The 14,884-nt window shown below is 39.5% G+C and overlaps 1 protein-coding gene across 1 annotated transcript in view; it reads left to right on the top strand.

The window, feature by feature from the left end:
* The window catches only part of CSMD1 (CUB and Sushi multiple domains 1), a 2,896,277-nt gene that overhangs the window by 1,655,384 nt on the left and 1,226,009 nt on the right, over positions 1-14,884 (top strand). Inside the window, exon 9 of the mRNA XM_030195161.1 lies at positions 7,190-7,314. Coding sequence (XP_030051021.1) covers positions 7,190-7,314 — 125 coding nt within the window. The remainder of the gene's footprint in view (positions 1-7,189; positions 7,315-14,884) is intronic.

The following is a 14,884-nucleotide window of genomic DNA, read 5'->3' as shown; positions in this document are numbered from 1 at the left end:
TCTAAGCTGGAACAACTTCTTTTTTGGGCTCTATTGATGCTATGAGGACTTTCTTTCCAGTTTTGCCTCAGAGAATAAAGTCCTCCTAGCTGTGAGGGATTAATCAAATTACTTTTGCTTTTGATATCAGCAGAGAACATTCCTCTTTATACACGTATATGGGGAATTGTTAGAATGAAATATGTATTGTAATTTTATGATGCTTGAAATATTTTATTGATCTCTAGTTTGATTTGTTTGCTTGCTAAAAGCAGAATATAAAATATAATAAATCAAATCAAGCTAAGCAGTATATGTTTGCCAATAATTATAGATTTGTGTAGCTGGCTACTGAAATTCCCCTCTAGGCCTAGTTTGCCTGCTTAATTTTAGGATCAAGGGGTAAGGAGGTCAGAAACATCCCCTCCCCCTTTCAGATTGACATGGATTAGCAGATGGTCAAATTTTCTCTTTTCTTTTCCTAACTCACTCACACCATCTCACAAATGCACATTCACTCTAATGTTCTCATATATGTATGTGTTATAGTTGCTTCAAGAGTGTATGTGAATATGTTTTTAAGTCCTATGATTACTTTGATGCAGGACTATGGAATTAGCATTTATTGCTATGCAGATGATCTAATCAAATCTAATGCAAGATTTATAGACCGCACTGGTCCCAGCAGGAGGTTCTAGGTGGTTTACAATATAAGTGAGGACTAACACCTATAACAATATACCACACTCATACCTTACTCACAGAAAATGTATACCAAATACTTGCCTGTTATTATATACCGCCCCTCCTGTTTCCCGCTGGTTCCCTCCAATGTATCGCCCCTTTTAGTTTCCCGTTCTTTCCTTCCAATGTATCAATGATCTTTTCCATTGTTATATTCCTTGCTACAAGACTTGTCTCGCATAACGCTTCATAATGTAATCCATAACTGAGCTGTAACAAAATGTACTTCCAGTTTTCACAACGTATTGTAAGCCACACTGAACCCGCAAAAAGGTGGGAAAATGTGGGGTACAAATGCAATAAATAAATAAATAAATACAGGAAAAGAATAAACAAAATTGGGAGAGGAAAACCATTAAAACATGTCAAATAAGAATGTTTTCAGTTTCTTGCATAATCACATATAATCTGATTTCAAGTGGACAGAAACAGGTAATTCATTCCAAGTAACAACCGCCTGGAAGGAAAACATGGTCCTAAGATGACGTTTAAACCATATTTTATTTTTATTTATTTATTTGTGACATTTATAGCCCACATTATCCCAAACAAGTTCAAGTTCAATGTGGCTTACAATAAACAGTTTAGGATACATAACAAAGAATAATGCATAAGAAAGTAATTTGGTGTAAGACTCCAATTTTACAATACAGTATCATAAACATACTGGGATAACTATGGAAGTTTAACATTTAGAAAATCTATTATGAATGAGAAATTGTACATGAAGCAAAGAGAAAGTTTAATGGTAAACAGAGATATGGTTTGAGATATGGTTGTTCTTTGTGAGGGTTTGTTTGAATAGGAACGATTTGAGGATTTTGCGGAATCTAGCATATTCCTGTATATTTCTTATTTTGGGTGGTAAGGAGTTCCACCATTTGGTTCCTAGGTTAGTGAAGTCTGCAGAGTGGACAGATTTGTAGATAACATTTTTGCAATTTGGGAGGTGTAGTCTAAGATAGTTTCTTACCTCATATTTAGTGTTTCTTTGAGGTAAGTTTATTAATGGTACCATATAGTCTGGAACTGTGCCATTTAGTATTTGAAAGATAAAGTTACATCATTTGAAGGTGATTCTTGCTTTGATGGGAAGCCAGTGTAATTTGATTAATAAAGGGGAGGCACTTTCAAAATGAGAGATTTTATATATGAACCTGGCTGCAGTGTTTTGAGCTATTTGGAGTTTTTTCAATAGGTACTCCTTACGGCCAGTATATATGGCATTACAATAATTGAATTGGAATAATGTTAATGATTTTACCAATAGTCTGAATGTTTCTGATGAGAAATAGGGTCTGATCCTTTTTATTCTTAAGTACCACAAATTTCAGAAACAGACTATCTTGAACTCGAGCAGAGATATAAAAGCAGTGGGAAAAAATTGGATGAGCAATTGTGATGTATTTCCAAACACCTGAAAAAACAAGACAAGTTTCACTTTGATATCACTAATTTTCAGAATTGTGTAGATGCCATCTCTGAATGGCTAGGGAAACACCGATTGATCTTGAATATTGCTAAAATGACAGCATGCTGGATCAATGGTCATTCTGATGTCTAACATTAGTTCCTGTTCTTCTAGGTAAGCCCAAAACAATAATGGACACATCAACTTGGATTTGACAAACAGATTTATAGTATAATAAAGGTGGTTATATGCTGTGGAAATTGCATTATATTAAGTACTTACTGAATGAAGCAAGCTTGCATACTCTGATACGTGCACTTTTGATTTCTTGTATTTATTATAGAAAAGTGGTCTATGCTAAGACATCATCTTCTAATCTGAACTGTTTGCAGATACTGCAAAATGTGACAGTTCGACTTCTGGGAAATATTTCTAAGTTTGATCATATTACACCTTTATTTTTACATCATCATTGGTTACCCCTTTCTTATTAGATTTTAAAATTTTGGTACTAGCTCATGTCTACTATGAAAATATGCCTTCTTATTTAGGTTCCATGATGGTTCCTTGTACGCCTAGTAGAACTTTGAAATCTTTAATGAACCATAAGATGGTGATTTATCCACTTGCTAAACCTCTCTCTGAAAATCCACCCAAGAAAGTACTTTTTTTCTGGGTGGCAATCGCCCTGTGGAATAAACTTCCTGTTGATGTTTGTATGGAAGAATCTTTAAAAAAAATTAAAACATTATTAAAGGCCCATTTTATTTTACTCTGGAACTTGGTTTACCTTTTACAGGTGATTCCCTCCAGGAGGCGCGTGTGTTCCCCTCCACTTATACAATAAGGAGGATGAGTTTATTCCCTCCAGGAGGATGTGCATTCCCTCCTTTATGAGTTCATGCCCTTGTGATGGGCCATCGTTCGCTGTGAGGAAAGCTCTTGTGATTCCCATTGCGGTTTTCCATACTGCTTTGGAAGCATCAAATACTGAAGAGGCAGTGGGGCTAGCTGGCCAAGAGGGCACTGTGAAAGTTTGAGTGCTCTCTATCTCCCCTGCTGGTTGATGGACAAACCCCCTCCCTACACATCTTCAAAACTCTGCTTAAAACTCACCTCTTCAATGCTGCTTTCGGCACCTAACCTTTCGAGAAATATAGTAAGCCCTATCAGATCGACTCTACACTTGCCTTTTAGATTGTACACTTGTCTCTAGATTTACACCTGTCTTTTAGATTGTACACTTGTCTTTAGATTGTACACCTGTCTTTTAGATTGTAAGCTCCTTGAGCAGGGACTGTCCTTCCATGTTAAATTGTACAGCGCTGCGTAACCCTAGTAGCACTTTAGAAATGTTAAGTAGTAGTAGTAGTGATTGAAAAGCCAATCAGTAATTATCTGCATGATTTATTTATTCTTTTTGTCTCTCTTTTATCTTTTTTATGTCATTAAGATATGTGTGTGAGTGGTTTAGGTTTGTCCTATTTTAAATAGAGTTCCTTTCTTGCTATGATGTGTTTTATATTTATTATAAACCTCTGTGATCTTGGAAAAGCCAGGCAGTGTAGCACATTTTAATAAATAAAAAAATGTGTGTGTGTTCATCTTGCAGGGGAGAGTGTCAATGTAGGCTTAGCTTGAGTATGGGTATGTGGTATATATGATAATAATAAAGGGAAGATGGTGTAAGAGTGTGTGGGGGAGATGGGGCAGTAAAGATATAGGAGGGGGTTCTGGCATGCTCTAGCCCCCTTGTGCCTTTCCTATTCCACCTTTTCATTCTCTTTCCCTTCTTTCTCACAAATAGCACTTCTAAAATAACTGCCATAAGGGGGAGTGCTATAAATGGTGCTAACATTTAGACCCCAAAAATGGTTGCTAAGCCAGTGTTCTGTAATGACAGAGTTGCATGCCAACCTGTTCTAGAATACTAGCATAATTCTAAAGTTATATGCCAAACTTTAGACATGGCCACTTACGCCATGTCCATGGCTGGTCTAAATGCTGGAGCCTAAAATCAGCAGTTGAGTGCATAAATGCACGGAAATAGTCAGAATGCCCCTGACATGCCCAATTCCCCTCCAATATTAGTGCCCGCTTTGCAGTTGTGCGCAAGAAAATTTAGGCATTTAAGTTTACACAATAGGGGCATAAGTCAGTTATGCACATCGGTGCTAATTAATGCCATTCAGTGCTTGTTAATGTCAATTATTAATTAATTAATATATTTATTTATTCGCATAGCTCATATTATCCAAAAAACTAATTTTGGTTCAGTGGCTTACAATTGGTACTGATCTCCAACTAAGTTCCAATTTATCACCAATTTAGGTTTTTATTAAATGGTTATGGTTATAGTTATGATTATCTTTATTTGATATACTGCATTTCTTGTTATCAAACAAAGCGGTTTACATAAAATGGGAAGCTAAAAAAGGAAGAAAAGGAACACCATTGTATTAACTAAAAGAGGTAGAGAAGAAAGGTTTCAAACAAGAGAAAAAGAAAGGTCCCATGTCCACCAGCCCTCCTCAGTGCCACATGGCTAACCAAAGGCCTCATGACAAGATGGATTTTGAGGGCTGCTTTGAATTTTCTAAAAGAGGATTCAATTTGTAAAACAGATGGTAAGAGTCCAAGAAGAGAAAGCTGAATGTTGTATATTCTCAAGACATGCAGAGGGCAGTGGAGGAATGAAAAAAGCACATTGTAGTATGAGGACCACAGAAGGCAGAAGGAGAAGTAAGGTATAATAGAAGAGGCCAGTTAGAGGGAATGCTAGTGTAGATAGATTTATGGGCTAATCTTAAAATTTTGAATTTAATCTTGGCTGAAGTTGGAAGCCAGGGTTAGTAGTGTAGGAGAGTGGTGAACCGATCTGATCTGTAGGTGTAGCAGAGAAGTCAATTAGTTGTATTTTGTACTGTTTGAGGAGTGTCAATGGAAGTCCTGTGTATACAGAATTATTATAGTCTAACCTCAAGGAGATGGTAAGTGGTCCTGTGTTAACTCTGGGGGACTTCTACTAAGCCGCGGTAGCATTTTTAGCTCACAGTAGAAATCAGCTGGTGGTAAATGCTGAGACGCCCATTATATATCCATGAGCATCTCAATGATTACCACCAGCTGATTTCTACCATGACCTAGAAAAGCTATCGCGGCTTAGTAAAAGGACCCATCTGTTTGATAATTAATACAAAGTAAGTGTAGCATGTTAACTTCCAGATGCCTTCTATGCCAATGATACTCTCCCAACTCAAAAACATTTACCCGGGATTCTATATATCACACTGAGATTTCCGCACAGAAATAGAAACATATTCTATAACAATGCGCATAAGCTAATTGCTTAACAAGCTAATCAGTGCTGACAATTGGATGTTAACAGCCACTTAGTGGCACTAATTGGCATTAATTAGAATTTACATGCAGAACTGTCTTAAACATATTCTGTAATGTGGTGCATGTAAATTCTAAGTCGCACAGTTGAAAAGTGGGTTTGGACATGAACATAGAATGGGTGGATCATGGGCATTTCTAAAATCTATGCACATTACTATAGAATACACCCGGTCTGTGCCTAATTTAGACATAGGCATTTACACCGTAACTACCCGTGACTAAATTTTGTCACATAGAGCAGCACTCAGCATATTCTATATACCGCATAGAAATTTAGGCTTACTTTATAGCATGCACTTAGGCAAATTTCATTTTGGCACCGATTTTATTAGGCACGATATATTATAGAATTTAGTCTTTAACACCCAATTTACCAATTGGTAACTGTGAAAATACCAGAAAGCCCTTTAATGCAGCTGGGGGGGTGTCGTCTCCGTTGGTTCCTTGCTCCCTCTGCCCCAGAACAGGTTACTTCCTGTTCCGGGGCAGAGAGAGCAAGGAACCAATGGAGTCGACGCAGCTCCCAGCGACGTGGACTTGGGGGCGGATCGGCCCTCCCGCCCGCCCCTCGCTTCTAAACTAAGTAAGATCGCGCTCCGGGTGAGGGTGTGCGCCAGAGGGGGTGTGCACGCCGAGGGGGGGTGCCATGCTGCACCCGGGGAGGGGGTGTGCAGCGGCGACCCGCCCCGGGTGTCAGCCGCCCTCGCTACGGCACTGAACTGTATTATTATTATTATTTAAAATTTTCTTTTATGTACAATGCATTTTCAGTGTCTCTTTCTGTATATTGCTTTGCAAATAATTATCTTCATATATCTATGGTTCATAGTAAAGTCACTTGTTTTCAATTTTGCAAATCTCTAGCCATATCAAAGCCATAATAGGATGACATCATGAAGGAGTCCTTTTACTAAGCTTCAAATGTAAGGACACTTTAACGCGCCTTTGTAGTAAAACTAGGCACTTGGCATAAGAAACATAATCAATTAGGGCTCCTTTTCAAAGCATTTAGACTGATAAAGTTCCATAGGTTATTATGGAACTTTCTAAGTCTAAGTGCTTTGAAAATATGCCTTGTTACATGTCTCTGCATTAACAGTACATTAGTCCTGCACATTAACACCAATATGAAAACATAGTCAGTAAAGTCTAATGCTTCGAATGCCCCTACTAGGTTCTGCGTTAGATCTGGACTTTACAAGCAGTAAAATCCTGCATTACAGTATATCACGTACACCCAAATCTGTCCTAGGGGTCTACAGGCCAGTCGGGTTTTCAGGATATCCCTAATGAATATGCCTGCGAGATATTTGCATGCCTGTCACCTCCACTATATGCAAATCTCTCTCATGTATATTAATTAACAATATCCAAAAAATCCTACTAGCCTGTGGGCCCCTTTGAATACCCAGATCTTAGCTTTAGAGACTCTACAAAGACTTCAAACAAGTATCTGCATAAATAAGCTCTAGTGTTCAGAAAATATATATATTTTTTCATGTCATGCTTTTTAGAAGATCACCTTATCAGTTAAATTTAGAGACAAATTCTGTTCCATTTGTGGCCAATTGTGATAAATTTGGTATTATAAAGAAAAGTAGGATATTATATGCACTAATTAATCCTCTTTATGTTTGCTTATTAATTTTGCAGAGTGAGTGCCAGTGTGCAATTCTCATGTGATGATAATTATGTACTTCAAGGTTCAAAGAGCATCACTTGTCAGAGAGTGACAGATACACTTGCTGCGTGGAGTGATCATAGGCCAACATGTCGAGGTAAGCAAGTTGAGGGCAATGTCAAAAGTAGATTCTAGGTCTACAGGGACACATTCACATTTTTCTTTTTTTATAAAGACATAACCAGATGGTAAGTGGTGTTTTATGGAATTCAGAATATTTATTTATGATTAGAATGCAGCGACTCCATAGAGTTCCTGTATTATGCGTTAGACATGCAAACTTTCTCCATTAAATATTTTGAAAATGTTGACAGGCATAAGTGTTGGAAGAAAGCGTTTATGGTTACCATAAAACTTGAAACAGAATAGAGCTTCTAAAATGGTAAAGTTGTTATTTATATATTGTAAAAGTGATCAGTCATCTGAAATACAGTTGCTATGCAACCATATTGAAATAAATTTGAAAGATAAAAATATATTTCACATATAAGTTCTTTGTTATAAATTTTTATTATATAAATATATTGCAATAAACAACATGAGTATAGAAATGTATACTCTATTAATTAACATACAATGATCCATTAGATATGCTACAGACATCTTTTTTTTTCATACCACCTACTGGTACTGTAGCTATTAATGAGAGATCATCAACCAGATTGATGGGAACATTGGACACTAAAGGGTTAATACCTGAGGAAGGGGTTGAGGAAGGAATGATGATGGTAAACGTAAGAGAAAGCTTGTATTGGAAAAAAAAAGAACATAATCAAAATCATGGTGGAATACCACACTAATTTTAGCACATGGGTTTTCCCATGTGCTGAGGCCATTTTTATCATGGCAGTAAAATGGCTGAATTTATGATTTTTGCCATAATGGCCATGTGCTAATTTCCCAATTAGTGTATGGCCATTGGTGCGGGGGGCCTTACTGCCACCTATTTACTAGGTGGTAAGGGCTCCCATGCTAAATCCCATGCTAATCAGACAGTGTGTAGTACTGTAGCTGTGCTACCTAATTAGTGCAGGGCACGCCTACTCTCCGCCCATAAATACACCTCCTGAGCTAAAAATATATAACCTATTTTATAGCACAGGATCAGCTCATGGCGATCAGCATCCTACCGCAGGACACCTCAGCTTGTCCTGTGGCAGTGCTTTTTGGTGCATGGTAGGCACATACTTGTGCCTACTATGACTTAGTAAAAAGGCCCCACTGTATGTTGAAGTATCAGTTCTGTAGATTTTAGGGGCATGAATGAAGCCATAGGTCTAGAGAAGGATTGGTGTTGCTCATCTATAAGAATTAAAAAAAATAATAATAATAATTCTCCACCAAACTGAGTTAATATCAAATATGTATAAATAAAATCTAAGAAGAAAAAAACACCTAAGCAAAAAAAACAAAGTGACTTAAAACAGTCCAAATCATATGTGGCTCAAAGAACATAACAGTGATCATAAAATAAAATAACCATAAAAAAACACCACAAACTACTATCCCCCAAATTCTATAAATGGTGACTTTAGTTGTGTGCACTAATTTGGCTGTACGGCCTAATTATACGTACAACTTAATTGATTAACAAGTCTATCAGTACCACTAATTAGTACTTAACACCCAATTATCGGCACTAAAAGTCTTCAATTAGAATTGACATGCACAATTTTCTAGGCGTATTCTAGTACATGGTGCGCGTAAATTCTAATGCATGCAGCTGAAAAGGTGATGTGTCCATGGGCAGGTCATGGGCGTTTCAAAAATCTATGTGCACTATTATAGAATACACCCGATCTGCACCTAAGTTAAATGCAGTTATTTAGGCCTAGTTTTAGTGACAGAAATGGGTGCACGTAATGTCAGTTGCAAGAACAGCTGCTAGGCATCTAATATAATAATTTGTTCCTCCAACATTTGAAGGAGGTTACCTGCAACCGTAACCAACTCCTGACGTCACTGTCCAGCACTAGAACCCTGCTCGACTGACATCAGGAGATGATAACACTACTAACAAGGAGGCGGGAAGCGCACGACCACAATAACAAAGACGTTGCTCTCGAGGAGCCCCTTCAGATCTTTACCGGACCAGCTGAACGGCAATGGCAGACACAGACGTTGCTGTTGAGGAGCCGCTTCAGAAATTTAGCGGGCCACTGACAGCGGAAACAAAGAAGAGCGGGAGCAGCTTCAGTACTCTGCAGCGGAAAAAAAACCCGGCAGCCGCTTCAGCTCTTGAGAAGCAGTGAGAGCTGAATGGCAACGGCCAAAAAAGGTAACCCTTCTCTCTCCCCTGCCCCCCTCCAGCCGCCCATGTCCAGTGACCCTCCTCTCTCACCTACCCCCCCTCCAACCTCCCAGGTTGTCCAGCAAATTCTTCAGGGCAGGCAGGACTTGCCTGCCTGCTGCTGGCGCTGACCCTCCCCCCGTCCCCCGCTGCCAGATCGCTCTTCAAAATGACTGCTGAGACTTGCAAGGGCGGCCTCCAAGACTTCAGCAGAAGTCTCGGGTGTCCGCCGCTGGAAGTCTCGGTGGCCATTTTGAAGAGCGATCCGGCAGCGGGGGAGGGTCAGGTCAGCGCCAACAGTGGGCAGGCAAGACCGGGGATCTTTCCTGCCTGCCCAGAAGAATTCACTGGACAACCTGGGAGGCATGAGGGGGGGGCAGGTGAGAGACGAGGGTCGCTGAACATGGGTGGCTGGAGGTGGGGCAGGGGGAGAGGAGGGTCGCTGGACATGGGTGGCTGCAGGGGGGGCAGGGGAGAGGAGGGTCGCTGGACATTGGTGGCTGCAGGGGGAGCAGGGGGAGGGGTCCTGGGACCTGATGGGGGGAGGGGGTCCTGTGACCAGAGAGGTGGGGGTGGGTCCTCAGACCATAAAGGGGGGGAAGGGGGTCCTGAGAGAGGGGGGTGGGGGCACACACTCACTCTCTGTCTCTCACATACACTCTCTCTGACACACTCTCTATCTATCACACTCTATCTCTCTGTCACACACACACACACACACACAGTCTCTATCTCTCTGTCTGTCTCTGTCTCACACACACAGACACTCTGTCTCTCAAACATACTCTCTCTCACACAAACACACACACTCACACTCTGTTTTTCTCTCTCTCTCTCTCTCTCTCTCATTCTCTCTCTGACACACTCCATCTCTCACACACATTCTCTCTCACATACACACTGTCTCTCAAACATACACTCCGAGGAAAACCTTGCTAGCGCCCGTTTCATTTGTGTTAGAAACGAGTCTTTTTTACTAGTATTCTATAAACTGCACTTAACTTTTGGCATAGTTTACAGAATCATGCTAAGCATATGTTTTTTGTGCACTGATTTTTAAGGCACCATTTATAGAATTTAACCCTGTGTGAATATGTACATAATTGAACTTTGTCTGAAAAATGTTTTCTTCGTAAGAAAAATTGCCAACAAAGGCCAATGTTTTACCATCTATGGCTTCATCATAGTATATTCTAAAAAAAAAAACAAAAAACAACAAATATTTAAAGTGACATCAACAGAATCTAACAGCAACAAAAGCAATAACAACAACAACAATAATAATAATAATAATGAATGGGGAGACTTTTTAGTGAGCCGTGAAGTTGTTGCAGGCACCTGTGGAGATGCTCGGAGGTTAATTAGCACATCTGCAAACCTATGGGGTGGGGGGGTTGATTTAAGACATTAGATAAATTGCAGACAGGGAGAACTGATCCTTGGCAAAGATTCTTCTAGATTTCTGATTCTACATTGGCCCATTCTGGTTAGGTTATCCATCCTTTGCATTAGCAAATTAGATCAGAATACTCCTTTTTTACTGTTACAGACACAAGAGAATAATACCAGAAGTGCTTCTTTTGGTTCTTTGAAAGCTAAGTTATTCCCTTGTGTTACAGTGTTCAAAGAATTTTATACACCCATGGAACTGTTACACTAATTGTTACTCATTATTAAATTGTTTTACTTGTTAAGGGAAAATGTTACTTTAGAAATGACTAGTCTTGTACTATCAATTATACTATTGTATCCCAGACCACATAAATGAATAAACAGATCTTTGGTAAACTGGTTCTTCTAATTTAAATATATGATAGTGAACTGTGAACTTAAAATCTGATTTAAGAGCCGAATTGGAGTGCAATCAATTTGCTAAGTCCTAAAACAGATATTGCATCTCTTCTTTTTCTGATTTGCTATAATAAGATACTTTAGATCCTTTCAGACTTTTTATGAATGCCATGGTCATTATTCTGAAAAATCCATAGGTTTGCAAAAGATATGGCATAGAACCAAGCACCCCTCAAAGCCAGCTAGACTATCATTTTGACAGCATAGGAGAACCTATTGCAGGGAGAATAATCTTCAAATTTTGAGCCATCTACCTGACTAGAAAATGTTATGGACCAGCAATATTTTAGTTGTTAATGCCTAATGCAATTTAAATATGTACTTACATGAAGATCCTTGCTGCTGTGGTTGGCAAAATAAATTCTGGTATGTTTTACCTATAAGTTTATAATTTTGGAGGTGTATTTATTAGTTGGTGGGTATTTATCAATTTCGTTTTTAATTAGTTACTTTTTCTCTAAACAAGTTATCGAGGCACTTTCTACCACCTAATCCACAAACCATCACAGTAATGTTCAATCAGAACATAAACTAGACAACATTACTGTAACTCTCAATCAGAATGTAAATTTTATATCATCACCGTACTATCAAACAGAATGGAAATTGTAAGCAACTGTGAACCAAACCTGATTTTGAAAATAGTGGGACACAAGAATGTATAAATAAATGTGGACACATATCAACATTGCAAACCACCTGAATATTTAGGAAGTAAAAGGGCTTTTCTTTCTGAATATGAAACCTTTCCCTAAAGGTATTCTGATAAGTGTGAGGGTGGCAACAATAACCCCAGATAAAAACAAGCCCAGTTTAATGGCCCTGCTACTTCTATTCAGGGAAGGCAAAACATTGACTCTTTAGAAAAGCCAAAATAAACTATTGAGTTTGCCAGCTGTGCCTGGCATGTTTAAGAGCATTATGCATGTAGATTCTACATCCTTGGACCATAACTATAAAATGCTTTGCCATTAGATTTACACTGCAAACAGAATATTTTATCTTCCTGTAAGAACTTACAAGAACTTGAGAGCTTATTTATTTGGATTAATGTTGATGGTGCATAGTTCCTCTGAGTCTATGTTTTTTTGTAATGTGATTTGATTGACAGTTTTTTAATTACATGTGCTTAATTATTAACCAGTGAAAAGTGTAACAGTAGGAAAGTTACAAGCATATAAAAGTGTAGTGAAATGAAAATGAGGTGGATGATTGGCTGGTGCTGTCTGTGGCCTCAAGAGTTGTCTTTCAGTTGAGAGAAGGGAAAGGAGCTCAACTGGCATGATATATCCACTCCAAGTTATATCCTGTGTTTGTAGGACAGGTAGAGAATAATCTCCTTGCCAAACCTAAGTTTCTTAGGCATTGGTCCCTAGATAAGTCCAGAAACTATATCTGGACCTATATATCCTCTTTAAAAGGTATCTGCTCTTCCTTTTTTGTCTCCCCTACGCAAAGCCAGAGCACACAGGGAACCACTCATGAGATCACTCATTACGGCTAGGTTATCCACCTCCTTACACCACTTGAACCATCACTAGACTTGCCATCTGAATTGCAGCACATGCTCCATCTGTACTACTGCACACTTAAGCATATAAATAATTTCACTAATTGGCACGTACACTCACTATTATATAAAATACTCTTGTTATTGACTTATAAGTGCATTCACTCTGCAGCTCCTCAGTACCTCTCCACTCTCATCTCTCCCTACACTCCTCCCCGGGAATCCATTCACTAGGTAGATCTCTCTTATCTGCACCCTTCTCCTCCACTGCTAACTCCATACTCTGTTCCTTTTATCTTGCTGTACCATATGCCTGGAATAGACTTCCTGAGCTGGTGCGTCAAGCTCCATCTCTGGCCATCTTCAAATCTAAGCTAAAAGCCCACCTTTTTGATGCTGCTTTTAACTCCTAACCCTTATTCACTTATTCAGAACCCTTATTTTATCATCCTCTCTTTAGTATTCCCTTACCTCTTGTTTGTCCTGTTTGTCCTAATTAGATTGTAAGCTCTGTCGAGAAGGGACTGTCTCTTCATGTTCAAGTGTACAGCGCTGCATGCATCTAGTAGTGCTATAGAAATGATTAGTAGTAGTAGTAGTAGTAGTAGTAGTACTATTGGTGCATATGCAATTTACAGAATACTATAATTTTGGCACACTTCAGGACATACTTAAATGCCGACAGCTACAACTGCCGTTGACTTGACATTGGATTGCCTAATTCTTGGTGCCAGTTTATAGAACTGCCACCCAAGACTTTCTCCAAAACATGCCCAAGCCCTGCAGGCCTGAGAAGCAGAATCTGGAATCAATCTTTGCAACTAGATGACCCACAAGGCAGCATGAAGTCTGTCAATGCCACTGAGTCACTGGATAGCTCTTTGCGTAGATTATTTTTAGATTAGTTTTCTACTACCTACTATTCCCCTAAATAGAGCAATTTACCAATATGGAACAATTTGAAGCATATATGTAACCCAGTGGTGTAGCCAAGGGTGGGCCTGGGTGGGCCCAGGCCCACCCACTTTGGGCTCAGGCCTACCCAGTAGCAGCACACCTATGATGTGGCTGGCAGAGATCTCCAAGCCCCATCAGCCAAAAACTCCCAACAACTGACGAAAACTCCCAACAACTGTTCCTCCTGCATACCTTGTAAATAGCAGATCTTTGCCTGCAGCGAGCAGCGACTGTTACATACTGCTCACACTGGCGCCACAGTCTTCCCTCTGATGTATTCCCACCTATGCGGAAACAGGAAGTTGCATCGGAGGGAAGGCTGTGGGGCCAACATGAGCAGTGTGTATTAGTTGCTGCTCGCTGACAGTGAAAAATCTGCTATTAAAAAGGTATACGGGGAGGGGGGATGTTTGAGAGACCATATGGCATGCAGGTGAAAGAGGGAGAGACCAAACCATTTGTGGGACAAGGTGGAGTTCTTCTGCCCACCCATCTTGGGCCCAGGCCCACCCAAAATTGGGTGTCTGGCTACGCCCATGATGTAACCTATATGGTCGATATTCAAAATAATTTAATTGATCAGAAATGACTCCTGGCCAGTTAAATCACTTGTACAGGGACTATTCACTGATATTCAATGACACTTAATCAGTTAGTGCCACTAATTATCACTACAGACCGCTTAAATCAAAATTGGATATTTTTTAGGTGGTCTGGAGGCAGAGTTGGCATTTATGCAATTAAATGCCAATATTCAGCACTTAAACGCCCATGTTTACTGGTTAAATCAGACCACATAAAAGTCAGTCCTATCTTTACACAGTATTGCTTTTGAAGTTAAGTGCTGAATATTACATAACCGCATGACAGATAGCCTGCTGCATATACCCAGATATTCAATGTTGGTGCCTGGACATTGCCTGGCATTGAATATCCAAGAATGATGCTGCCACTGGTTAAAAAAAATGCTCACCGCTGCCAGCTGTATATTGACTCCTATGTTTACATGAATCGCTTGTTTAGGACTAGGGGGCACGCAATGAAGCTACAAAGTAGTAA

This window comes from Microcaecilia unicolor, chromosome 3 (genome assembly GCF_901765095.1).
Source record: "Microcaecilia unicolor chromosome 3, aMicUni1.1, whole genome shotgun sequence".
NCBI lineage: Eukaryota > Metazoa > Chordata > Amphibia > Gymnophiona > Siphonopidae > Microcaecilia > Microcaecilia unicolor.
This window is presented reverse-complemented; position numbering and strand designations above follow the sequence as displayed.